This window comes from Bacillus rossius, chromosome 1 (assembly GCF_032445375.1).
Source record: "Bacillus rossius redtenbacheri isolate Brsri chromosome 1, Brsri_v3, whole genome shotgun sequence".
In the NCBI taxonomy this organism is placed as follows: Eukaryota; Metazoa; Arthropoda; class Insecta; order Phasmatodea; family Bacillidae; genus Bacillus; species Bacillus rossius.
The window spans coordinates 151,825,962-151,851,272 of NC_086330.1; the positions used below are offsets into that span (position 1 = coordinate 151,825,962).

General features: G+C 34.6%; 1 protein-coding gene across 1 annotated transcript; it reads right to left on the reverse strand.

The window, feature by feature from the left end:
- Positions 1-461: 461 nt before the first annotated feature.
- On the reverse strand, positions 462-25,145 carry LOC134546295 (programmed cell death protein 7-like). The gene is made up of 6 exons (XM_063389015.1): positions 24,849-25,145; positions 24,118-24,261; positions 21,076-21,297; positions 16,414-16,600; positions 5,806-6,049; positions 462-722 (listed from the first exon to the last, which is right to left on the reverse strand). The coding sequence occupies exons 1-6, from the start codon at positions 25,140-25,142 to the stop codon at positions 581-583; spliced, it is 1,233 nt and encodes a 410-aa protein (XP_063245085.1). The 5' UTR covers positions 25,143-25,145; the 3' UTR covers positions 462-580.
- Between the last annotated feature and the right edge of the window lie 166 nt (positions 25,146-25,311).

A 25,311-nucleotide genomic window follows, 5' to 3' on the forward strand; every position in this document is an offset into this window, starting at 1 on the left:
TCACAGCATAGGAAAACACCCCGTTCAGTTCAACAAGAGTTTCATGCTGTGAGTAAGCAATATTTCATGCTGCATTTGAGTCGAGCAAAAAAATTTGATGTTGCTGTGCACATGTAACTGAAATGATCTGCAGATTGCTGAACTTAGCAGGAAACCCATTGGATCTGCCGATGCAGCACGTTAGGTCAATCCCACTTCCCGCACCTGCTCAAAACACTACAGCTCTTTCATCACCAGTCTGTCCAAGCCTGAACCAAGTGTTCTCGAGCCATGAGTCTGCTCCTTTCGAGCAAGCTGACTGGTTCCCCGCTTTAGCGGTCAATTTCTCATTGCCATCGTGCCCACTTTTATCAGTGACACCATTGCTCACTTCTAATTCATTGGAAACTGAATAAACAAAAAAAAACACGTTCCCAATAAGAGAATCATCACTATCAAATGAAACTCACAACAAACCTCAATTAAGCAGTTTCAAAATTGCCTTTATTGAAGAAATACAAAGGGAATGTAGCAGTTGACAAAGATGTGAATTCAAAAATACAAATAAGCAAGCATTAGATTAGAATGATTAAAGCTTGGGTTAATTCATAACATTTTTGTTGTCTTTCTGCAGTAACTGAGCCCACTGGTGTGATGAGGGCCCCACTGGGAGAACCCAGCCTACAGGTATGGTGGATGACATGGGTGCCGCGGATGGTGCTACGAACTTGTCCCATTGTTTTCTGTGAACACACACAATGACAATTTAATGGTAATAATTTTTAGAAACAATCAGCAGTTCTTTGAGCATATATTACTCCATACGTGATACTTGCAGTACCAAGAAAAGTAAGGAGTACAATAAAAACTGGTGGAAATAAGGAAAGAAAATTTATAACTATAATTAATTTAAGTAATACTAGGTGTTTCATCCATGTTCAGTGCGTATCATGGAATAGTTAAGATGTCTGAACATTGAAATAAATGATTGTTATAAAAAAGAAAAAATGAAATATCTACTACCATGTTTTATCGCATAAATTTCGCATGATATTTTTGGTCCTGCTGTCAATTCCAAGCGCTCCGTGTAGGTAGTATTTCCGTATAAAACAATGTAGTTCAAATCTAATAGTAATTTGGATATTACAGCTTACTTATTTAATTAACAGAAGTACGAATTTGTCTGATCTGTAAATGTTACAACCTTTATCTGTTTATCTTTGGCCCGACTGTGTACTGCTTACAGTCAAACCTGAAGGGACCCTAATTTTAGCACTTTGTAATAACGAGGGTTTGTATTAACCAAACTATTGGGATATCACGACCAAAAAAAATTGATTGAACTTTAAATGCCTATACAGTCAAACCTCTAATCGAACTCGCATGTATCGATTGTCCGTGTTTATCGTATACTTTCTACGGTCCCGGCAAAATTGCCATACAACTAAGGTTAAAAAAGTCCGCTTGTACCGATGTTTGAATTATCGTTTTGTCCGCATTGATCGTACAAAATATGTGGTCCCATCACTATAAATTATAATAGATGATCGTTTAACCATAAATATTTTGCAGAAATAACCATTTCTTAGAAAGAAACCGTCATAAAAACAGTAACGATAGTATACAGTAGTAAAAATCACCTTAAATCTGCAGCCAAGTAATGGAGAACGTAAATTTGAGGAAAAGACAAATGAACAACAACTTACGAAGAAATATGGATGATGTACCATAACTACAGTACAAACCCAATTGTTATCCTAAGATAATTACCATAAAAAGAACTAAAGATTCTTTGTCGATACCATAATTACTACAGAAGCACGATAGCCACCACAACAACCGAGATGTATATTTACCGTGACGGTAATGTATTTATTTATGACATATTAAAAATAAAGAACATTATTGAAAAAAAGGATGTTAAATTTTTATATGTACGTTTGGCACATGTTGCGAAGAAATAATGCAATATGAAAGAATGCAGTACTACTACGAAAAGTGAAAAGGGTACTCGTGGATTTTTAGGTTATGGCAGTCTCTCTCGTTTTTCAGTAATTTCGGCTGAAAATTAACAAGCGTATCGGTAGTCGGCAGAAATGCCGATTCAACTAAATATTGGCAAAATCGGCTTCTTCAGTACAGCTCTACATTTGATGACATGAGTAAACATATTTCAGACTTTAATTTCCATGTAGATTTATTGTGCGTATGTTTTTTTTTTGCAAGTGTAAATTGAATTAAGTAAAATACTTCCATTTTTATTTATTTTTCAACTGATTTAACTTTAATGACAAGTAACTGATATATTTCTGACACTAATTTTGGGTTGAAATATTATTTTTTAAAAATTCTTAGAGTGAAGTCCACATCTATTAAATGTCTGCATCTACTGAATTTTTTTGTTGGTCCCCTGAAAAACGATAGATAGAGGTTTGACTGTATTTACAACCATAAAGAAAATTATATACGTACACTATTGGTAGTATAAGCTGGCTTCACTACATACATAACAATTTGTAAACACTGAAGAAAACAAACACAATGAAACACTTACAGAATAAATCATAATACAAACTTCAATAAACTTGAAATCATGACACATTTTCTATTCAAACATTTGGTTTAAAAAAGCATCAATTCTGGTTTGCACTATTTTTTTCTTATAGGCATTGTTTACTACATTACAAAGCTTATCAAAGGACAGTAGGCCTACTGATCAAGTATTGGTTGAGCAGTCTGTATCCAATCTTTAACTTTGGTCCTATCTACTGCTGCCGACTCCCCACACATAGTTTTGCCAACAAGATTGTTGCAATCCTTAAACTGTTGTAGCCAACCATTGCTGAACTTGAAGTCTGAAATTCCTAACTTCAATGCTAGGTAGTCTGCCTTGTTTTGAATCATAGGTCCAGAAATAAGCAAGTTTGCTGCACGCATTTCTTCAAACCACTGCAACAAGGATACTTCTATTTCTTGATGTTTTGGGCCTCGCATTCTTTTTCTTGTTGATAATTTGCACGAACTCGCAAAAGCTGATTCAAACTTTTCACGATTTTTTAGTATTGTCGACAACGACAATTGCTGGATGTTAAATTCTCTCGCAATTTCATTTTTCGTTCTCTCTCCATTGTCTACTTCCTCGATAATTTTAACTTTCAATGTAAGGTCGTTGTGTGTACGTTTCGCAGTCATATTACAAAACAAATCACACTCAAAATTGAGGTTAGGACACACGTGCGTGAACAATGGAAAATATCAGAACTTTTTTCCATAGATTGTTTAAACTTCTACGTATGTACACTTCCGACGACTAAGATTAATAAGTAGAGTCAAGATTTTGTGGTGTTATTTTAAGACAAATTTCGGTGTAAAGAAATAAAGATTTCGGTGTTATATGGTTTTATTTTTTTGCTCAAAATACCCACGGCAAAATTTTCTTGCTTTTCTGTACGACATGCAAATTTATTAAAACAAATATTAATAATCACTAAAACCTCATGATCTAATTACAATTAAGTTCATTTGCAAATTCATAGATAATTAAGTTAATTTGCAAATTCATAAATTCAAACTTTTAAATAACTACTAAAAATTTCACGACTTAATTACAATCACATACACTACAAAATTACACAATGAAGCACTTCCAAAATTACTATTAAGACGGTTTTATTGAAATGCTATCATCATTGTCTTCTGTCACTAACTACCAGTGAGTACCTGGAAAATGAACGTTCTGCATCAACATTTGATGTTGGGAACCAGATTGCCCTTAAACTGGCTTGATCAAATTCACTGTAGTCCCCTTTAAGGGAGCAAAGTACCTTTGCAACATCAATTTGGCTTGTTTCTGGCAATGAAAGTTCATCCTCAATTATTTTTTTGAAAGCAACATAGCCATGTATGAATGTATCAATGGGAATATGGGAAACAGAAGGCAAGTTATGAAGAGACTTCTGTAGGTTTGCATCTTCTATGCTAACCCTACTCACATTTCTTGGGTTGAACAGCAAATTAATGGCATTAAAGACTCTTAGACAAGGATGTCGTTTAACAGATGAGTTTTGCCTCAAACGCTTATGTTTCTCACTCGCGACATGTTTCACAAACGTATCGCGTCTCTCGTAGTCTAGCCTGCAGTTACAGAATTTGCACATTAAAATTTTATCACTGATATAAAATCCTTCGCTGGAAAATTCTTTCGATCGGTCACTGGCAGAAACCTTAGTTTTAGGCATTATCAAAAAAATTTTAATCACATAGGAAGAATTTAACCTCTCAATACGCAAAAACTTGCCGTGCTGGAAAGATCAAAACAATGGAGAATAGATGCGAATACAAACGCATACCGAATACCAACATACGTACGTGAAAATTAATACCGACATAAACATGTACTATTTATTATTTACAATCGTTACGTTAAGCAGGGTTAGTTTTATTTTCGTAGCCTACGTACTTTATTTTAATGATTAAAAACGTAATCTTAGAAAAACATATTTTGGACGTTTGTTATTTTTGTATTTACAGAAAGTGAACGGCGGCCATTGTATCATAGTTATCAACATCTTAAATTATTATGGTACACTAGATTACCGTTTAAAGAAAATATTACGTTAATTCCGAGACTTCATTTTAAAATCTATAATGAAGCACAGTCGCATATAATATATATGGCTGCTAGTAACTGTAAGAAATATTTGATTGTGCTGAAGATAGTGAATTGTCCTTACAGAATGAAAAAAAAAAAACGTAAATAATCAGAATAGACGAACTTTCGTGACATATCGCGGATTTCGCACAATTTCGTTTTATTTCGTGTTTTCAAGCGGTTTTCGGTGTTATTTCATTTTATCGCGCATTACCATATAATCGTGGCTCTATTAATAAGGTACAGAGTACTTTCCTTTTCGTTTTCCGTTTACAACATGGCATCTTTTCTAGTTTAGTTACTAACATCGCCACTAGAGTTGAACTTTTCATCTTGTTTTTCGACCATTTTGTGCTGTAGTATACATACATCTAACTTTGGAGACACGTTTGTTTACATGACGGTTATGAATACGTGATTTACTTTAGACTTCGGCTGTGAAATTCGTATTAACTGTTTACTTATACACGTTAACAGCTACTTGAGGGATCAAAACAACTTCGTAATTCATATTAACCGTATTTCGTATTAAAAGTACTGAATAACATAGGAAAGCATACCTTATTTTCTGGGACTGTGAAAGTACTTCGCATAAACGGGAATTTCGTACTAAGCGGATTCGTATTAATGAGGTTTGACTGTATAAACATGTAGCCAGCACTAGTTGGCATCATTCATCTTTGTTTATATTAAGGTACTTATACAGCGTGTGCACGTAGTCGAACATAGATATTGATAGCATGCCGATTGCATGCAACACATGCACTTTGTCTAATGCAGAGTTAACTACATTTGGTACCAGCACTCTTTTTGTGGTGTGTACGACGACGATAGTTACGTGTTAGTTCCAGTTCACAGTTTTCATTTTTCTATTTTAAGTTGAACAATGTTTTTATTGAATGACTTATGAATTAAAATTATTGACGTGCTTTGTATACTATACTTTGAAAATAAATGTACTATCCATGAATATTTTTTGATTTTAAGAATAACTTTAACAAAAATGCTTTTTTCGCATAAAAATTGCACCCCTACTTTTCAAATTGATTTTAGTATTAATGTAGAACAATTATGCAATAAAGCACGGTATTTGAAGCCAAAATTAAAATTAGTTCATATAGCTAACCCAGTGCAGCATACCCATGAATACACTCGAGGATGAGCATGTTTCTTACCTTATGTGGACGAAAGCTTCCAAATCCCTCTCCGCCACAGAGAAAAAGTCGTGGGCATGGTCGGGCTCCCGCGGGCGCCTCGAGTCGCCAAAGAGCAGCCGTTCCCACTGGTGGATGATCTCCCTCTCCCGCCGCTCCTGCTTCCTGTTCCTCTCCTCCACAACGCCTTCCAGCATCAGCCTGAGCCCCCTCTCCTCCACGCCGTACACCTCCAGCTGGTCGTCCCACAGCTTGCGCAGGCTGTCTGCAGGCAAACCCACGCGCCGGCTTCTTAATTTCTATACAATTATTATTTTAAATGGCACTTGTGCAAAATTTCATCAGGAAATACCAAAATATGCTTTAAGGGGTGGTAAAGTGAAATGGGGACTTTTTTCTATGAATCTTATGTAGACAGTGCAATTTTACTTATTTTGAAAAATTCTAAACCCAATTATTACAGTAATAATATATATATGCATCATTCAAAATGAAATTACTGAACCTCATTTCAGTAACATTATGCCCTAGATATGAAGGCAATTGAGTATATTTCTAACAGCTAAGTCTGTTGTGCTTGCAAATTTTTTCATGCTAGTGTTACAGGAGTCACACATGACTGGTTGGAAAATTTTATTCGTTTTGCATCCATTACACATCACCCAGTTCGCTATTGTGAATCCAGCAATAACACTCAATGAAACAGTTGAGGGATATGTGGGAAGATATCAGCCATGGCCTAAGGCAAGGAATCATTCAAGCGTTTGAATCGAGTGATTTTAGGAAACCATGCAAAAACAAAATCAAATTGGTCAGATAGCAATTTGACCTGGGGGTCTGTAATAAAATTTCCCTGACTTTCTGTAATCAAAATTATAAATTTTTCTTTGCTGGAAATGTTGTGATGTCAGCGGGTAAGTAACATGGTACACGACTTTCATAAGTAACAATTTAAGAATACACAGCATTATTACCTTGCTGTAGAAATACAGAAAAATAATTTTAAGTGAATTACTGTTACTAAGGCAATTTATAACTTTATAAGACATATTTATTTTTTTAAAAGGAATGAATGTAATCTAATTTTTGGTAGAACAATACAGTAAACTCGTGTATTTTTACATGGTGAATGCTGACGACACGCGACTGCAGAGATCCTAGCGGCTTGGCCTGAAGAACGCCCGCAAAATTCAAATTCCCTTGTATTACAATGGGTGATATCGGCACAGATTTTCTCTTGTAATTTGAAATATTGTCGTCGTAGAGTAATGAATTCACACTACATACACTTGTACGAAAACAATGTACAGTGAAACCCGGTTATAATGATCCCGCGTATAATGTTTTCCCACTTATAATGCCATATTTTTTAAGTCCCGACTATTTCCCCATAAGAGCAATGTATTTATTTCCCTTTTATAATATTTCACGAATTATGCTGTTCCCGCTTATAATGTTTGTTTTCTGAATCCAGTATGTGGCGCAAACGGTTTTATAAATGTAACTATTCCAACCATTATTCAACCAATTAAGTTAAACGCGTAAATTAAGTAATATCAACACACAATAATTACGTTTTTGTTTACAGTCGTTATACCATAGATTGTTCAAATAGGTTAGTGTGCATAAACAAAATGGAAGTGTGCCAGAACACTGGCGCTTCCAGTGAGCACTGGCCTTATTAACTAACCCTGTGCACTGTAGCATTCGATATATCGAATAGTACCATACACTCAAATTTGCAGTGTCGTGTCTATTGGCATATTCACCTAGGGAAACAATACCAAATAGTAAATATTTCCGTTGCTTATTATTCTGTTTTATGAAGCATGTTCTTACGTAGTTTTACAATATTGTAGTTTAAAATACTTTCCGCGATGTAGCAAAAAAAAAACGTAAAGCATTTTCTATTGCCGATAAAGCTGAATTTATTTCAATTATCGACAGGAATCCACAAAAAACACGTGTTGAAGTGGCAAAGGAACTGAACATAGGCGTTTCCACTCTGAATGCCATCGTCGCAAATCGCGAAAAAATCTTAAAGAACTTTGGTACTGCATCTACTAAGACAAAGAAAATAAGGAACGGGAAGCACAATGAAGTTGATGAAAAACTGTTGGCTTGGTTTAAACAAGTTCGAGCATCGAGTGTACCCATCAGTGGCAGTATGCTGCGCGAGAAGGCTGAAGAAATAGCTTTGAGGTTAGGTTTTGATTACTTCAAAGCTACAAATGGGTGGATAGATTGTTTCAAGAATCGGACTGGGATAGTGTATCGTGCTATTTGTGGAGAGTCGGCAAGTGTTGATGAAGGAAGAATTGATGAGTGGAAGACAAAGGTATTGCCTAGCATGCTGGAACAGTATGACCAAAAGAACATCTTCAATTTGGACGAATGTGGTTTGTTTTATAATATGTTACCTGACAAAACATTTTCTTTCAAAGGTGAGAATTGCAGTGGTGGTAAGCGAAGCAAAGAGAGGGTGACTGTTCTTTTAGGGGCAAATATGGATGGAACAGAGAAGCTGCCTCCATTAGTTATTGGCAAACCATCCAAGCCGAGATGTTTTAAGAATGTTCGATCACTGCCATGCAGATACAGCAGCAGTAAAAATTCCTGGATGACATGCAAGATTTTCCAAGAGTATGTACAGTTCCTCGATGCTAAAATGGGTGTGAAAAACAGAAAAATCTTGCTTTTTATAGATCACTGTGCTGCACATCCTACAGATATGGTGTTAAGAAACATTAAAGTTGAGTTTTTGCCTGCAAACACCACATCTTGTCTTCAACCACTGGATCAAGGCATCATTAATGTGTTCAAGTGTGGCTTCAGGAAGCGGCTTTGTCGAAAAGTACTGCGGTACGTTCAAATGGAAAAGCCAATCCAGAAACTCAATTTACTGGAAACAATGCATATGTTGGCGGCTTCATGGGATTCAGTTCAGCAAGCTACGATTGCTAACTGTTTCAGAAAGGCTGGGTTTTCCAAATCTTCTGTCAACTCGGAGGTAAGCCTTTCTGAAGAGGAGCTTCACACTCCTACAGCCAATGAGTGGGCAATTCTGCAGAGTGCTCTTAATTTTAAATCTACATACGAAGAATTTGCCAAAGTGGATGATGATGTTCTTTCCTGTGAAACTCAAACTGTTGAAGACATTTGTGCCTCAAATGCTGAAGAAGACAGTGAAGATGAAGAACCTGAACCATATGCAGCTGTACCAACAACTGCTGAAGCATATCAAGCTGCAACTGTATTGAGGAACTTTGTGGGAGCTCAGAGTAACGTACCTGAGAGTGTGATGTGCTCCATGTGGAAAATAGAGGACTACTTGGGAAAAGTAGCACTAGCCAGTAGGAAACAGACAAAAATAGATGATTTTATAATTAAATAATAACTGTAATGAGTGAACATTCAAATGTCAAGGGATTTTGTGTTTTCTTTTCCATTTTTTTATATATGATGTTTGGCAAAAATATTATTTCAGTATTAAATTTCATACTAAGTGCTATAAACTAAAATTAAATTGTTTCACAAATATGATGTAGTTTTTTTTTGTGAATGTACAGAGTTTAACAAGTAGATTAAAAATATAGGAATTCATATTGGGATATATTCCTTTTAACGTGAAATTAATTTACTTAGCTTAATGAGTCCATCAGTAAACATTTAAAATACTATCGAGAGCTAAATTAGTGTTTCCTGCTTATAATGTTTTTTTCTTTTCCCCCCTTGAAAAACATTATAACAGGGTTCTACTGTAATTCAGATTAATAACTTTGTCAGTACACATAATGTGTACAGTGTTGTTAGCCCTAAAACTAAATTCTAAGCATTTTTTTTATAGAAACACATTCTTACTGTATTTTCTTGTACTCAAGGCAAAGTTATTATTTATTTGAATTCAAATATCTTGTGCTTCTTGGTTTCTGTAAACCATTAGCTAAAAACAAAGAAAGTTCCATAATAACTTTTTTATATATAGAACATTACAAATGAAATATAAGAACAAATGTTTTTTGTTCCATCAAAAGGTATATACAGAAATGTTTATTAATTATTATAATCTGCAACTACCTTTGCTAGATGTTCTAAGACTATTTTTATTATTTTAATAGGGCAAAATGCTCTTAACACTTTCAAGACGACACTCGTACGTGTTACGAGCAGAGTACTTCAAACTGTCAGTCGGCACTCGTATACTATACGAGCACCATATTTCTGTTTTTTTAATTACGTTATCTCACATCTTGCACGAGTGCCGACTATTCTGGGTCTCATTTTAGTTCTTTACGAGTCCGTTTGTGGCTCTAGTTTACAGATTCGTTGACTCAGGAGGCTTGTATCGTTATTCTTGTACATCGATGCATCAGTTGCTGACTGCTAGTCTTTCGTTCAACATTAGATTGCGCAGTGCCGTATTTGTTTGTGGCATGTGATAAGTAAACGTATTTCTTTCGCTGAATTATGATATGGATGTTCCACGGGAAACTGTAGATACATTTGTTGATGATTCTGGTTAAGATATAGATAACAGCGATGCCGACGCATCATATATACCAAGAGAAAATGAATCCAGCAGTGACACAGGTATTTATCTTTTCAGCCAGCGTAAAAATAATTCCTTTGATTATCCCTGCATTTTCTGTCGTTCTTGGTTTATTACAGCTCCTACTCGCTAGTGCTTGCATTATAGTCATCTATAATATTATTTCAGATAAACATTTTCGAAACTATTTTATTTACTGTTATTCGAGAAATTTCAAAAGCACTGTATTGAAATGTATTTCATACTTGCATTCATAGAATTTTTTTTTTTCATTCAACAAAGGTAGATTCTATACTAAAATTAGTTTGAAAATTATATAGAGTTGTTGTATATATTACAGCCTATGCCTTTATTACGTTTCGTAAAGCTTCCTTTTCTCTTTTCATTCAATAGTGGTACTGTATTGAAGTATATTTGAAATTACACGCAAATCAACCTAGGCCGATGTTGCACGTTCGTAAATCTTAATTTTACATGTCAGCATATTATTTATATTTTTTCCGATATTAGTAAATGCTTTTCTTGCATTTCAGATGAAATACAAGTGCAGTGTTCACGAAAACGGCTAAAAAATACACCATCTACTTCAAAAACTGATGACAGTGAGTGGTCAGAATCTGAATCTCAGAAACCAGACCAACCGATTTTTCAGTTGTCTTCTTCCGTTGCCATATCCCTGGATGACAACTGTACTGAATTTGAGTGTTTTTCTATTTTTTTTTATACTGGCGTGATGAAAAATATTAGGAACGAAACTAACCGGTACGCAGCTTCTCGGATTGCTAAAATGAAACGTCAAGGAAAATTGAAAAAAAAATCAATGTGGCACAGATGGTTGACAGTGAAATTGTGCGACATATATAAGTTCTTTGCAATTGTGTTACACATGTGTATTTTGAAACTGCCAGACATAAATGATTATTGGACAACAGATGCATTTCTTGCAACACGATTTTCGAGAAAACTGCTCTCTCGTGATAGATTCAAGGGCATTCTTTACATGCTGCATCTGAACAACAATTATTACTATGTCAAGCGCGGTGAAGAAGGTCACGATCTCATTTATAAAGTTTGACCTTTTTTTGATTTTTTTGTAGACAAATGCACACTGAGTTTCAAACCCTATGCTAATCTTACTGTAGATGAAGGTATTTGTCCGTTTCGAGGTCGGGTGGGGTTTCGGATCTACATGAAGAATAAGCCAAACAAGTATGGCATAAAATTGTTTATACTGTGTGATGCTGCTACAGGTTACGTTCTCAATTGTGAGATTTACACAGGAGCTCTTGGTAACAAGGACAATAGTATACAGGCTATATTTGAAAGGCTGTGTAAAAATTATTTTGGCAAGTGGCCCTGCATCTTCATGGACCGTTTCTACACGAGTCCATCACTTTTGAAATTTTTGTGGGGTAAAAAAACACTGGGAGTCAGTACAGTGATGAAAAACAGAAGAGGACTTCCATCTGTTTTCAAAACAAAAAAATTGAAAAAAGGTGAAATTCTATTCCGACGAAAGGCACACTTGCTTGCCTGCAAATGGAAGTCAGCAAGAGATGTCTATTCGATGTTGACGAAGCATGCAGCATCGTCGTCTTCGGTACAAGTGAGAGCTAGAGGTGGACCAATACAAGTAGTGAAACCAGACATTATCATTGATTACAACTTGAACAAAGTTGGTGTGGACAGGGCTGACCAACTATATAGTTACTACCCATTCCAACGCAAGATTATAAAATGGTGGAAAAAACTCTTTTTCCACATGTTTACCATGGCTGTCATCAATGGCTACATAATTTTCAAGGAAAGGACTCACACAAAAAAAAGTTTGAAGAGCTTCGTCAAAGCAGTTGCGCTGAAGTTAGCTGAAATGGGAGGAAGATTGACTGAACCACGCCCAAAACCACCATCTCTGAATGTTGCAGAACTGTTGCTCGCCATTTTGCTACATATGTCCCCGCTACTGCAAACAAAGCCAATGCAACCCGATACTGTAAAGTTTGCTCTGATCGGGGTTTGAAGGAGACTGGCAAAATAAAAAGGAGGGAATCCAGGTTCTGGTGTGAGGACTGTGGAGTTGGACTGTGCTTTCCTCAGTGTTTTATAGATTACCACACACGTGTGAATTTTACATGAATGATTCACATTTTGTAAAAATACTAGGGTTCTGCGAATATTCGAAATTTCCGAATTCCAGTTCGAATTTTTTGATATTCGATTCGTAAATTCGAATCGAATTCATTTTACAATAATTCGACTTGCAAAATCTGTTTCGGATACACTATAATATAAGACATCCCCCTCCCCCATTTTTAAAAGAAATGTAAATGGACGATTACATCTTCCACTTACAAAAAATTATACATCGAAACCTCTTATTTACGTTACCGTTATTTACATTTTCATGTTATTTGAATCATTTTATTTCTGTCCCGTTTTAACCTCATTTGATGTAATGCAATGAATTCCCGTTGTTTACAACGCGCCTATTGCTTTACGCAGTTTACGCCATTCGTTCTGATAAAACTGCTTACTAACTTAATTAATCCTATTGCATTGTAATCTGATGTGTAAATCGTGTTTTAAAGACGTTTTTAAAAGTTAAAAACTTCATCTTTAACATCTCGGGAGTCTCTCTATACCGCTTATAAAAACGTAAACAGCGCCTGTTTGGTTGTGTTGGTTCCTGTATTCCTGTATAGAGCGCTCTCACGTCGGAGATCGATATTGATATCTCGCAGACTGCATGCACGCGCGCGCTATGTCAATAACCGAGTTAACCAGCACGATCGTTATGCGTATAGTTACAAATTACGTTCTTAGTACGGGTTTCTTTTTTATTTTTACGTTGAATAAAATGGTTTCATCGCATCACTCATTAATTTAAATTATTTAGCTTGCTTTCACAATGCCTCTTGTAAACAAACATTTTCATTGGCTGCCGGCCGCCGCGCACATTATTCGTGCGCAAGAAATAGTCCCTTGGTTACGTACCATTTGTAAGAATTTTTACACTGCCTTTTTTATAACAATTATTATATAGCATTATAGTGTTTCACCATTAATATCCAATACAGTTTAATGTGTCAGCAAGTATTTACTTACAATTATGTTAGCAGACGCCGTGTGTACGGTGTACAGTTGATGCCCGGCCCAACAGTTGTATTTCGGATTCGCGCGCGCACGGTTTGTTATGGCTGACGCCGGACAAGGTTTTGTAAAGCACAGAACGGGAAAGCCTTTGAAAAGTGCACAGAAAACTATTGTGTTAAATGTTTTCAAAACATTTTCAGACAAATATCCGGATTGTCGTGTGAACGATAACGCGAGTTTAACTGCGGAATTTACGAGTGTTTCGAAGAGCAGTGGGCTTCGTGCAAGGAAAGAATTACAGGACACTGGGACATTAACAACTACCGGGAAGAAAAGAAAACTTGAGTATCCTGTTATCAAAACTTGTCATGATTTTGTGAAGACGGCTATTAGGCGTAAAGTGCATAGTTTTTTCTTCGCAAATCGCAAATGAACCACCTACGCTGAACAAAGTGCTACGGTGCTTCCTGTTATTACTACTCCGTTATTTTATTAGCACCGACTGTACTGAAGTTTCTGTGTTGCAACTAGTGCTTGGCGCGCAAGATGTCTTCAGCCTATCACTTGCTGACGCGGCGCAGTGATACGACGGTGTTTGTTTATTTAAAAAATCAGCTAAGAGTGAACCCACTGTCTCACCCCTAATTATAAACTTGAGTTTAGAATAAAATGTGCGATGCTTACGCAATAAAAACGGTAAATTTGTTTATTTTTCTTATTTACCACTTCCTTATGCTGTGATATTTTTATTAATATTTTTATCTTTGAAAGTCAAACATGCTAAATAAGGTGGCAAGTTAGATAGTTTTCTCTACAGCAGGCAACATCAGTGGGGGGCAACAGGGGGGCAATATACCTTTTTATAAAGAATCATCGATCCCCCCTATTGAAGCGGGGGGCCCGGGGGTCCTCCCCCGGGAAAATTTGTATTTCAAGGTGGAAAATGGTGCTATTTAAGCAGTTTTATTATCTAAAAATTGATTACACAGCACTTTCTTTGCCCCGTTTGCCCCCATTTCAAGGTTTCAGAGGGGGGGGCAAAATACCCTTGCCTCTGTTGTTGCGCCCCTGGGCAACATAGTTACCAGCCGCAGAGAATTGTTGTTGCCGTACCATGTCGATGAACTCACCTTTCTCCATGACAATTTGAAATAATTTGTGAAGTGATTTATGTTAGTGCTATAAACATATAATTTTTAATTTTTTCTTTTTTTTTTAATTTTTGAGAATCTGGTTGTGCTTCTTCAAAATAGTCTCACTTTAATTTTAGTTACTTGATTTAAACTGTGAATTATGTGACAAGTTTTTCAAAGGTGGTATGTTAAAATTTTTTAATGATCTATGTTATTTTAATAAATATTCCCAAATTCGATTCGAAAAAAATTCGAAACTCGTGAATTTTTTTGAAATTCGATTCGAATTCGATTCGAACTGAAAAATCACAATTCGCAGATGTCTAAAAAATACAGATAATATTTGTTATATATAATAGGTATTATATTTTATATTTTTTTTCCATATTATAGTAATAAGCAGTTTGTCTCCGTAATGTTGTCTTTGGTGTGTATGTGGAATATTTGTGTCAAATTTTAAAAACTGCAAACACAAGCAGTAACTAGTTTCACAAAGGAGTAATACCTAAATGACATGTCAAACTTACGTACTTTATTATGGTATAAAATATTTATAATTGGAAAGGAACATACTCTCCGGAGATATGAAATATATTAAGGACGGAACATGAAAGGAGAAGGATAGAGTGGTGTGAGTATTGTGGGGAAGGACAGTGTTTTTTTTTTTATTTCCATACAAATGTAAATAATTGTGTAAATATAATTTTGTAATAACTGTTATTCTATTTGTTGTGTGTGTGTCTAGTTTAGTTGATTATTTTCACTTATTGTACAAAAGGTAGTACTAAAAATTTTTAAAGTGATATATAGCTAACAAGAACAAATTTCAAACTTTCTAACCATATATAAATCGTTTATGCAGGAGAAAAACTTATTTTACTAAAAAAATGTGAAAAAGTGTAAAAAACGCCAGTCAGGCCCATTAAACAGTGTATGAGAAGCTAGTCTTGAAAGTGTTAATTTTCTTTTCCACAATAAATGCTTATGTTAAATAGTCAAAGCTGCTAAAAATAAATGGACAAGCCCAAAAAATAATATATTGTGGAAAAAAACTATATTCATCCCTCCTCTGAATTAAAACGACAGTAATAATACATTAAATACACGTAGATGAGGACACCTAGTTACAAGGCCATCACTTGTAATATAATACACACTATAAAAAACAGCTGTGAATTAAAAAAAAAATACTATTTTGTATATAAATATGCACATGGTCTTAGTGTAAATAAGGTGTCTAAGCCTGATAATTTCATTAATTCATTCAATATGCACAATGGATACTTTTTATAAAGTACCTCACTTTCAACAATGTCTCACTTAAAATTACCACATTTACTAAACTGCAAGACAAGGCCAACATTTTCCTAGTCAATCAGGAATAAATTATTTTTCAGTCATGTGATATGGGAATTCGATAAAAAATATTTTTGTATGAATGACAATTATTTGTATCAACAAAATTGCAAAAGTTGTACAGAAAACGAAATAAAATCATTTGAACAGAAGCCTGGTAATATTGACTTTTAAAACTTTACTTTCATACTTCATCACATTAATACTTTGGATAAGAAACAATATTTATCAGCACTGTGAATCTCATCATGATACCCAAAGCAAGAAACATTAAAAAATTTGATGCTCTAAGCTTGGAAAAAAATCCTTGTCTAGTATTTGGGTGGATAGAGTATTTATTTTTTAGCTCCCTATAAAATGTTTTACATTAAGCAAAATTTTAAATAATGTAATTTCAATATTTAGTAGGTAAATTGTAATGGTATTCCAGTGAATAAATAATTACTGATAATTGCTCTGAGTGCGAACACTGGGTTGATTGCCGACCGTAAACACTACCTATGACTTTGTCGAACTGGACTCCGGCCTCTGCGGACACTCTCTCCCCGCGAGTGGCCCACGTCCTGGCCCTCAGCTGCCGCAGCTTCGACAGCGACGACAGCAGCGCCAGCTGGCGGCGGGCCTCTGCCTTCTTGCGCGTCACTTCCGACAGCACCTGGTCCGCCTCCACTTTCAGGCTCTCCTCCTGATCAACAGCACCAACATCACCTGTCACTCATTCCATACGACCCCATCCCTGGCCTAGTGAGAACTTTACTTAACATAGGATATAAAATAAAATTAATGTCACAAACAAGGGCTTTAAGGCTCCGTCTCACACGCCATGATGATTTTTTCATTTGTCAATAATTGTATTAAATGGCTACATATTTATAAAATTTTAACTCCATAACTCCCTTGCATTTTTTAGTCTACCACAAATATTTTCAATAGATATTCACTTAGAGAAATATCATCGGTGTAAAAATCCAGCAAGTAATAATAATTGCAAAGTCTTGAACTCCTTTTTATACCCATGATATTACACTAAGTGGATATCTGTTGAACGTACTGTAGCAGAACAACAAATGCAAGGGAGATATAAAGTTAAAATTTTAGAAATAGCCCTTAAAAATTGTAATGATGAAAAAAAAATAAAAATTAACATGGCATCCGAGACAGAGCCTTAACTAAGAAATATGGATCACTACATCCACCAGATTAATTAATCTTTAATCTTTTGCCTACACACTTGACCAGTAACCTATCTTAGCATTAAATGGAGTAGCTTAACATCTCTAGCCACATCTACTCTCTACCCAAGATACTACTCTATTCTTATAATACAGTGAAGGGTAATACCACATGTTCAAGACCACAGCGGTGCCATGGTAGTGATTTCGCAGAATTATAGAACATCAACATAGTTCAAATGGGAAAACTAAAGAAAAATTAATACATTACAATGATAATTAAAACAGTTGTAATAACAGTTGTATGGCAAAAAAAAACATGAGGGTAAATTTTTAGATAAAATCTCTGATATCACATTGCATCAATCAACTAGGTAACGCCCAAATACACCTGTAAAAGCCTGAATGGCGCCAAATTACAGAATATGGCAAAGCACAGAATGCCGGATTAAAAATCTGCACTACTCTATTCATATGCATCCTTCCATGTTCAGGTTTTAGAAGAGGACTTCAGTCGAATTAATAACATTGTAATTTGGCCCAGCGGCTGCCTAATAAGCCCCTTCTATGGTAAATTACACCCAGAACAAATCTTGAGCAACTCATCCACTACCGAGGAACTAAACACCTCTACCTGCAACATCGCAACTATTGCTATTTCTAAGCCTACATCTGCTCCTACTTCTGCCTTAGCGCCTGGAGGGGCTTCTCACTAGTTCAGTGTGAAACTTAGAAATGAGGAGTTTATTTTATTTTATCAGAATGTAAGAGGCTTGAGAACCAAAGCAATTGAATTTTTTGAAAACATCTCACGTAGTGATAATGATTTAGTATGTCTAACTGAAACTTGGTTCACCGATAATAGTCTGAATTCTAATTATTTCAACAATAATTACCTTATTTACAGATTTGATAGGGACCCTGTACTAACTTTGAAGAGTAGAGGTGGTGGTGTCCTAACTGCTGTTAATAAACATAAATTAAAAAATGTAACATCTACGCATGAATATGACTATCCCGGAATAGAAGCTGTCTGGATAAATATAAAAACACATGATAAACCTTTAATCATTGGGAATATTTATATTCCCCCTCAAACAACTCCTTCAGCTTACACTTCATACTTTGAAGCCCTTGAAGATAAGTTTGTGAATTCTGATGTCTCTTTATTAATAATTGGTGATTTTAATGTTCCAGGCATTGACTGGCCTCAATTGCATACCCAAAATATAGTTCATTCAAATATTAAGTCGAAAGCCAGATCATTAATCAACTTTGTATCAGCAAGTGGTTTAATTCAGCTTAAACAAACTCAACCTTCGGCCCAACTCTTGGACCTATGTCTCACTAATATTAAATCATGTCTGGTTAGCAAAGCTCTGGAACCACTAGTTCAAGAAGAAGATAGCTTTCATCCTGCATTAGAGATAAACTTCCAATTTGATGATATGTCAATAAACGATAATACATCGTCTTCATATAAAAACTATAAGATGGGTGACTATCTCGGCCTTTTTATTGCTCTTAGGGACCATGACTGGTCAATTTTATACAATTCTAAAAATATAAATACCATGGTTGATTACTTAACGTGTACAATGAATGATCTTATAGAATTATAGTACCTACTACTATTAAAAAGGCTACAAAATATCCCCTATGGTATTCCAACCAACTAATAAAATCTCTTAAGAAGAAATCGCACTATCATAAATTATATAAACGAAATCTGAATCCTTTTTACTATTTATTATTCTCAGATTACCGCAAGGAAACTAAATCACTTATGTGTAGGGATAAAACAAACTGGCTTTGTAATATTAACAATAAAATTAAGCAAAACCCTAAAAAATTTGGAATTATGTTAAAATAATGAGAAAAGGTTTTAGTCAGCATCCTTCAATTAAAATTAATAACTCAATTACGGATAATAATTATTTAATTGCGAATTCCTTTGCTGAATATTTTTCAAGTGTCTATGTTACTACAAATAACACAAATAACCAAAACATATCTCCTTGTTGTTCATACAATATTCCTATGTCTAATATCTCAATTAGTCTAGTCCTATGGAGTATAAAAACCATAAAATCTACATTGTCCACAGGACCTGATAACATACCAAATTTTATTATCAAAGGTTGCTCTTTAATCCTTGCTCCTCTCTTACAGCATATATATAATTTCAGTATTCTAAATAGCATCTACTCTGATAAATGGAAAATTTCCAAGGTTATTCCTGTACACAAAAAGGGCAAAACTTCTATTGTTTCAAATTATAGGCCTATATCCCTGTTAAATGGATTTGCCAAAATTTTTGACAAAATATTCAAACACTTAGCGTTTAACGTAAATAATAGATTGTCTGATTCACAGCATGGGTTCAGAACAGGTAAAACAACCATGACAAACTTAGTCTCCTTTCATAATCCTATTTATTCAGAAGTCATCACACGTGGTCAAGTAGATGTTTGTTACTTTGATTTAGCTAAAGCTTTTGACACTGTTAATCATCAAATACTAGTAAGCAAATGTTCCAAAATTGGGCTAAGTGATAAATATTTATCATGGTTAACAAGCTATTTAAATAACAGAAACTTTTATGTTTCAGTACAGAATATAAATTCAGATCTCCACCCAACTCCTTCAGGCATCCCTCAAGGTGGCACACTATCTCCTTTACTTTTCAATATCTACATTGATGATATAATATCTGGATTAAAGAACTCAGTTGGCACTCTTTTTGCTGATGACTTAAAGATATATAGAAAAATCTCTTCATATCATGACAGCTATCTACTACAATGTGATATTACAGAAATTGCAAATTGGTGCACAAATAATTTGGTCAATCTAAACATGGAAAAAACTGCTATCATTACCTTCTCTAGAAAAACCTACCCGTTGCAATATGAATACAAACTTGATAACTCACCTATTAAAAAATCTCAACATGTCAAAGACCTAGGAATTTTACTGGATCAAAAACTATGTTTTCATCTTCACATTGAAAACATTATCTCGGTATCTAACAAAATACTTGGTCTAATTAAATTTATCACCTTTAACACCTCCAATATTGACTCTATTCTCTCCCTCTATACAGCTCTAATAAGATCAAAACTTGAATATGGTTCTATTATATGGAATAGCATCAATAACACTGATATTGAAAAGCTTGACAGGATTCAATCTAAAGTATCTGACTATATTAACAAAAACTTAAATACCATCAATAACATAGATTTAAATTCCCTCCTTGGTTCATTAACTAGAAGAAAGATCTTAGATGCCATTTTTGTCTTCTATTGTTATTATGGTAATCTTATATGTCCTCATATATTTGATGTTACTGGCATTAAAATTCCTTCTTTTAATAGCCGTAACCCACCTTTTTTGTGCACACTTTTAAATACAAATTATATTATATAATTATATATAGACTTGTTAACAATTTTAATATGTATGTTAATCACTTACAACCTACCAGAGAGTAAAAACTTGTTAAAAAAATTATTTTTTCGGCATCCAAAGATTAATTATCTTTATGCTTTAATGTTATTACCTAAATTATTTAATACCAGATATATTAATCTAAGAATACTAACTGTATTTATCTACATAATATTATATGTTCTGTACTTATACATTTATTACTCTCATGAAACATTTTTGTTATTTTAAGTAATTTTTAGAAGTTAAACACTCATAAGGATATTGTATGTTATGTTGTCTTGTCTTTGTTTTTGTCCTATTTGTTGTTCTTATAATTTATTGTTTTGTTCTTATTTTTGTTCTGTTACTGTATTTGTTTTTTTTACTTGTCTTACATGTGTGCCCACCGTTGGAGCCTTGTGCTGTTGGTGTGGCATGTAACAAATCAAATTAATAAATAAATAAATAAATAAATAACAACATTTTGTTGCAAAGCATACTCATGCACAATCTAACTATAACATAAACAGATTACTCAAGATATAAAACTAACCCTCTTGGAACGTTCAACTGATTCCTGCATATCTTCCAACCAGGTATCAATTTTTTTGTGTAGCTGTCGTATCTTGTCTACGGACTTAATTTTCTCCTTTTTGAAACAAGCTCTTTCATTTTTCTGAGAAATACGTTTCTTTTTGCGTTTCAAAAGAGCTAACTTCAAACTTCTGATAACATCTGGATTAGTAATCTTGGCCAGACAATTATTTACTTCCTTCTGAAAACAAAACCAATAGTTGGTACATTTTACAACACTAAATGCCACTAAACATTGTACAATTGTGACTACGGCAGTATAAATATCACCCGGTACTCTACAAAGGGAATAAAAAAATTAAAATTGTTTGTTGAGGCAAATAAGAACAGCTGTATTGTACAGCCACAGGAAATCTCTGCAACTGACTTTTTTCTCCTTCTTCAGACACTCATTCTTTGCCTCATCGCGTGCCACTGAGAACAATACCTGACAGGTGTTGACAGTGTTCGCACGTAAACTGCAACCATCGTAACAATCACGTACACAGCTGCCAAGCTCAAAAAAATCGTACAATTTACAAGACACGCTAAAGTTATCAAAGAATGTTAGGTTATAGTTAGAAATGTGAGTGTAAAATAATTTTTCGGAAAATATTCTGGAAAATAATAACTACATACTTTTCAAAAAATATTTGTTTCCTTGTTCCAAATACCAACATACATTAACATTAGTGGTGCACCGATAAGACTTTACCGATTACTGATTTGATTACTGATTATGAGAGCAATAATCGGCAGATACCGATTCAGTTACCGATTATAATGAAAAAAATTTTTTATGTGTAATAATGCACACAAAAATTTTTATTCCCATGTGAATTTAATAACAAGATTAGGTAAAATTGAGAACACAGTTATAATAACAGTATAAAAATAAATAAAATACACTATTAAGTCATTGCAAAGTGTAAATTAAATTAACTTCTATTTATATTTGTTATTGTAAACAACTTGAACTACAGTCTAATAATTGTAATTTACAATGGGTAAGTTTTTGTTGCGGAAAACTAGCATTATTATCGACTATCAAATAAGGTTGCATATCTTCACAAATCATTTCAGCTATAAACTGTGTCAGTTCTAATGCCCTTGGGTCATTCACATCATACAGTATTTTCTTTTCCATGATGTCTGTTATTTTTGTTTGAGCCAATTTCATTACTTTTCTTGGAACCCCATCTGTATCACAATCATCTGTAGTTACATTAGCACACTTCTCCACTAATTTATCAGGATGAATTTGCTTGATGTGGTTCCATAGGTTAATAGTAGTATATCCCTGCTGATTGGTCAGTCCACTACCACCAACACCACGAAAAATTACCGTTTAACAATGTAAACATGTTGCTTTATTTTGTTCACTCGAGTTTATAGAAAAATTTTTCCACACTTCACTTTTTTTCTCCCTACTCGCCATCTCACTATAATTATATAAAAATGACACAAAACCAATTCTAGAACATGTGATTTTATTTATGTTGACTGAATATATAAAATTATAAATACTTTTTCCCCTTTCACGTCACATACAATTAACACAACAACGGATTATGTTTCCAAAGACGCCCATAACGAGTTGGTAAAACGCAGTGATAAACTCTAGAAGGTATCGGGACTGCGATTTTGAACCACTACTACGAATCGAAAAGATTGATTGTCATAGAATCCACTGCAACTGCTTGTGGTATTTTGATCGTGTGCCATCTATTTTACGTCTCTGGCTATAGGTAATGTACAAGGCCACTAAACAAAAGACAGTACAAAAAAAGACGAAACGTACATAAATGTGCAGGAAAAATGTATTTTTTATTGTTTGAGGCAATGAGATTTATTAAACTTAACGAAATATCTGTAATCAAGATCTGACGGAGTTAATTGAATTTTGTAATATATACAAATATTACTGTATTTCGTCCTAAAATGTGTAACAAAATATTACACTGTAAAAACCTACTTAATTACGTCGGGACGTATATAATCGGCAAAGTAATCGTTAAGATAATCGCAGATTATGATTAATCGGAAAGTACCCATAATCGCAGATTACAATTAAATGGTATCCGCATCGGTGCACCACTAATTAACATCATTAAAGAAAGTTGCTACACTACGATAATAGAACAATCTTTCTATGCTGTAGTCTGTAAATGTGCTTAGTATTGGTCCTCGGTTACAAACTTTAAATATCACTTGTAAAGTTTTAAATTTTCCATTTTATTAAAGTATAGGTAAAAAATTTTGAAGTTAAACTGTATGTAGGTATAAAAACGTGGAGTATGCACTGGCTCACTTATTTATTATTTGGCTGTATTTATATAAAACCTTTGATAAAATATTTGTCTCTGTACAAGTGTAATTCATTGAAAAATTTTCTGGTAAAGTACAGGAAAATTTTCTCAACAATATTTTCCTGAAAAATAACATCTCTAGTTATGGTTGTTAGGTCAAGCAAGGTACACTGAAAATAATTGGAGATTAACTCCCATAAAATTACAGATTCCAAACGGTTACAATAATTCTGAGGTTACAATAATGTAATAATAAGTGTTTTTGACACAAAGGAATATTATTCAGGTGTGAAAACACCCTATCATGAACATCATACCCTGATGCCAGAATCTGCATATAAGCAGCACCACTGTAATATTATATTGGTACATTTCTATTAGTGTTACGTGTTCTAATGCTTGTACTCTTAAAACAAACTGTCAGATTATATTTGATTATCATGTGATATGAATATTAAGATTTGGAAGAAAAAAAATTGTACACATTATGCAAATGGAGGTGTATTACTAAAAAAAAAAAATGCTGGGTAAGAGCTTTAAGATCACAATGGGTCAACATTCTTAAAAAAACATGTATTACTACATAAGAGCCATGTTGTACACACAAAGAACCGCGTGTTGCAACTTATAAACATATTCTTTTCTATCATGGCAATGTTGGCCAATATGTGCAACCCTTGGCTTTTATAGTCATCAAAATATACTATACAAACCTGTGTTTTCTCAATTTCTTCCCATTTTCCTGCCCACTCTTCACAAGACATAGTGGTGCAATGCAATTCCATATTGTCATATAGTTGCTGTAGTTCATTTGCAAGTTTCAACGATGTCTTAAAGCTTTTGCTGGCTTCAAAAATCTGAAAATCCACACCACAGACTATTTTACTATGTTTAGCCATTAGGATATAACTTCAACTCCCTAAAACACTAATGGCCTGAAAATAGGACTATTAATTGAATAATATTAATTTAAAAATTAATTATTCAAGGGAAACATGATGGCATAAATAACAATGATCCCAAACCTCAGAACCGCCACAAGAGTGTGAAACTTTGACACACACTGCCATGGCAATGAACATGTGTGTTAACACCTACACCTACACTATTTAACACTGATTAGATGGTGCCAATTCGGCTGTAAGCTAAATAAATATATACATTTTATAAATTTTAATAAATAATAAATACATAATTTTATTTTTACTATCTCACCTTTAAGAAGTTTGTTTTCAGTATTATGTCTATTAGAGTAAGAATTTTTGTAAAAATTACTCTCATTTGTACTTATGTCCCTAACAAAATTAATGTTATCCTGTGATAATGACTAGACATATGTACCAGACCAGTGGAAATGTTTAATTTTATTTATGACAAGAATACATAAGGTGTACCTTCATTGCTTTCAAAAGACATTTAATAGCGAACCGACTGTACAACTCACCTTCATGGCCGGAGGTCGTGGGCGGGCCAGGGACGCCGGCTTCCGTCGTTGTGCCAGCCAACCACCGAGCCACTGCTCGTCGCAGACAGCTTGCTCCGGCGGGGCGTTCCCCTGGGTCGTTCGTGCACCAGCCCTGCCTTCCGCCCACCACAGCACGGGGCTCGCGGGCGGCATTGGCGGGGGAGGGACGGAGAACAGGGCACCAGGAAGAGGCACGCTGCAGGGGGCAGCATGAGGGCTACCAAGGTGTAGTCCCGTCGGGGGCACCCCACTCGTATTCGACAGATACGACATGATATTTACACTGTGTCTGCGCACGCACTACAAAAATATATAATTACTACGCAAGGAAAAAAATTGTATGCTTGTAAGTCCTGTTAGCAAAGCACTTGATAATAATTTAAACAAATACTGAACAAAAAAGTTAAATGTCTAGTTGAATTGGACAAAAATGAGTGAACGC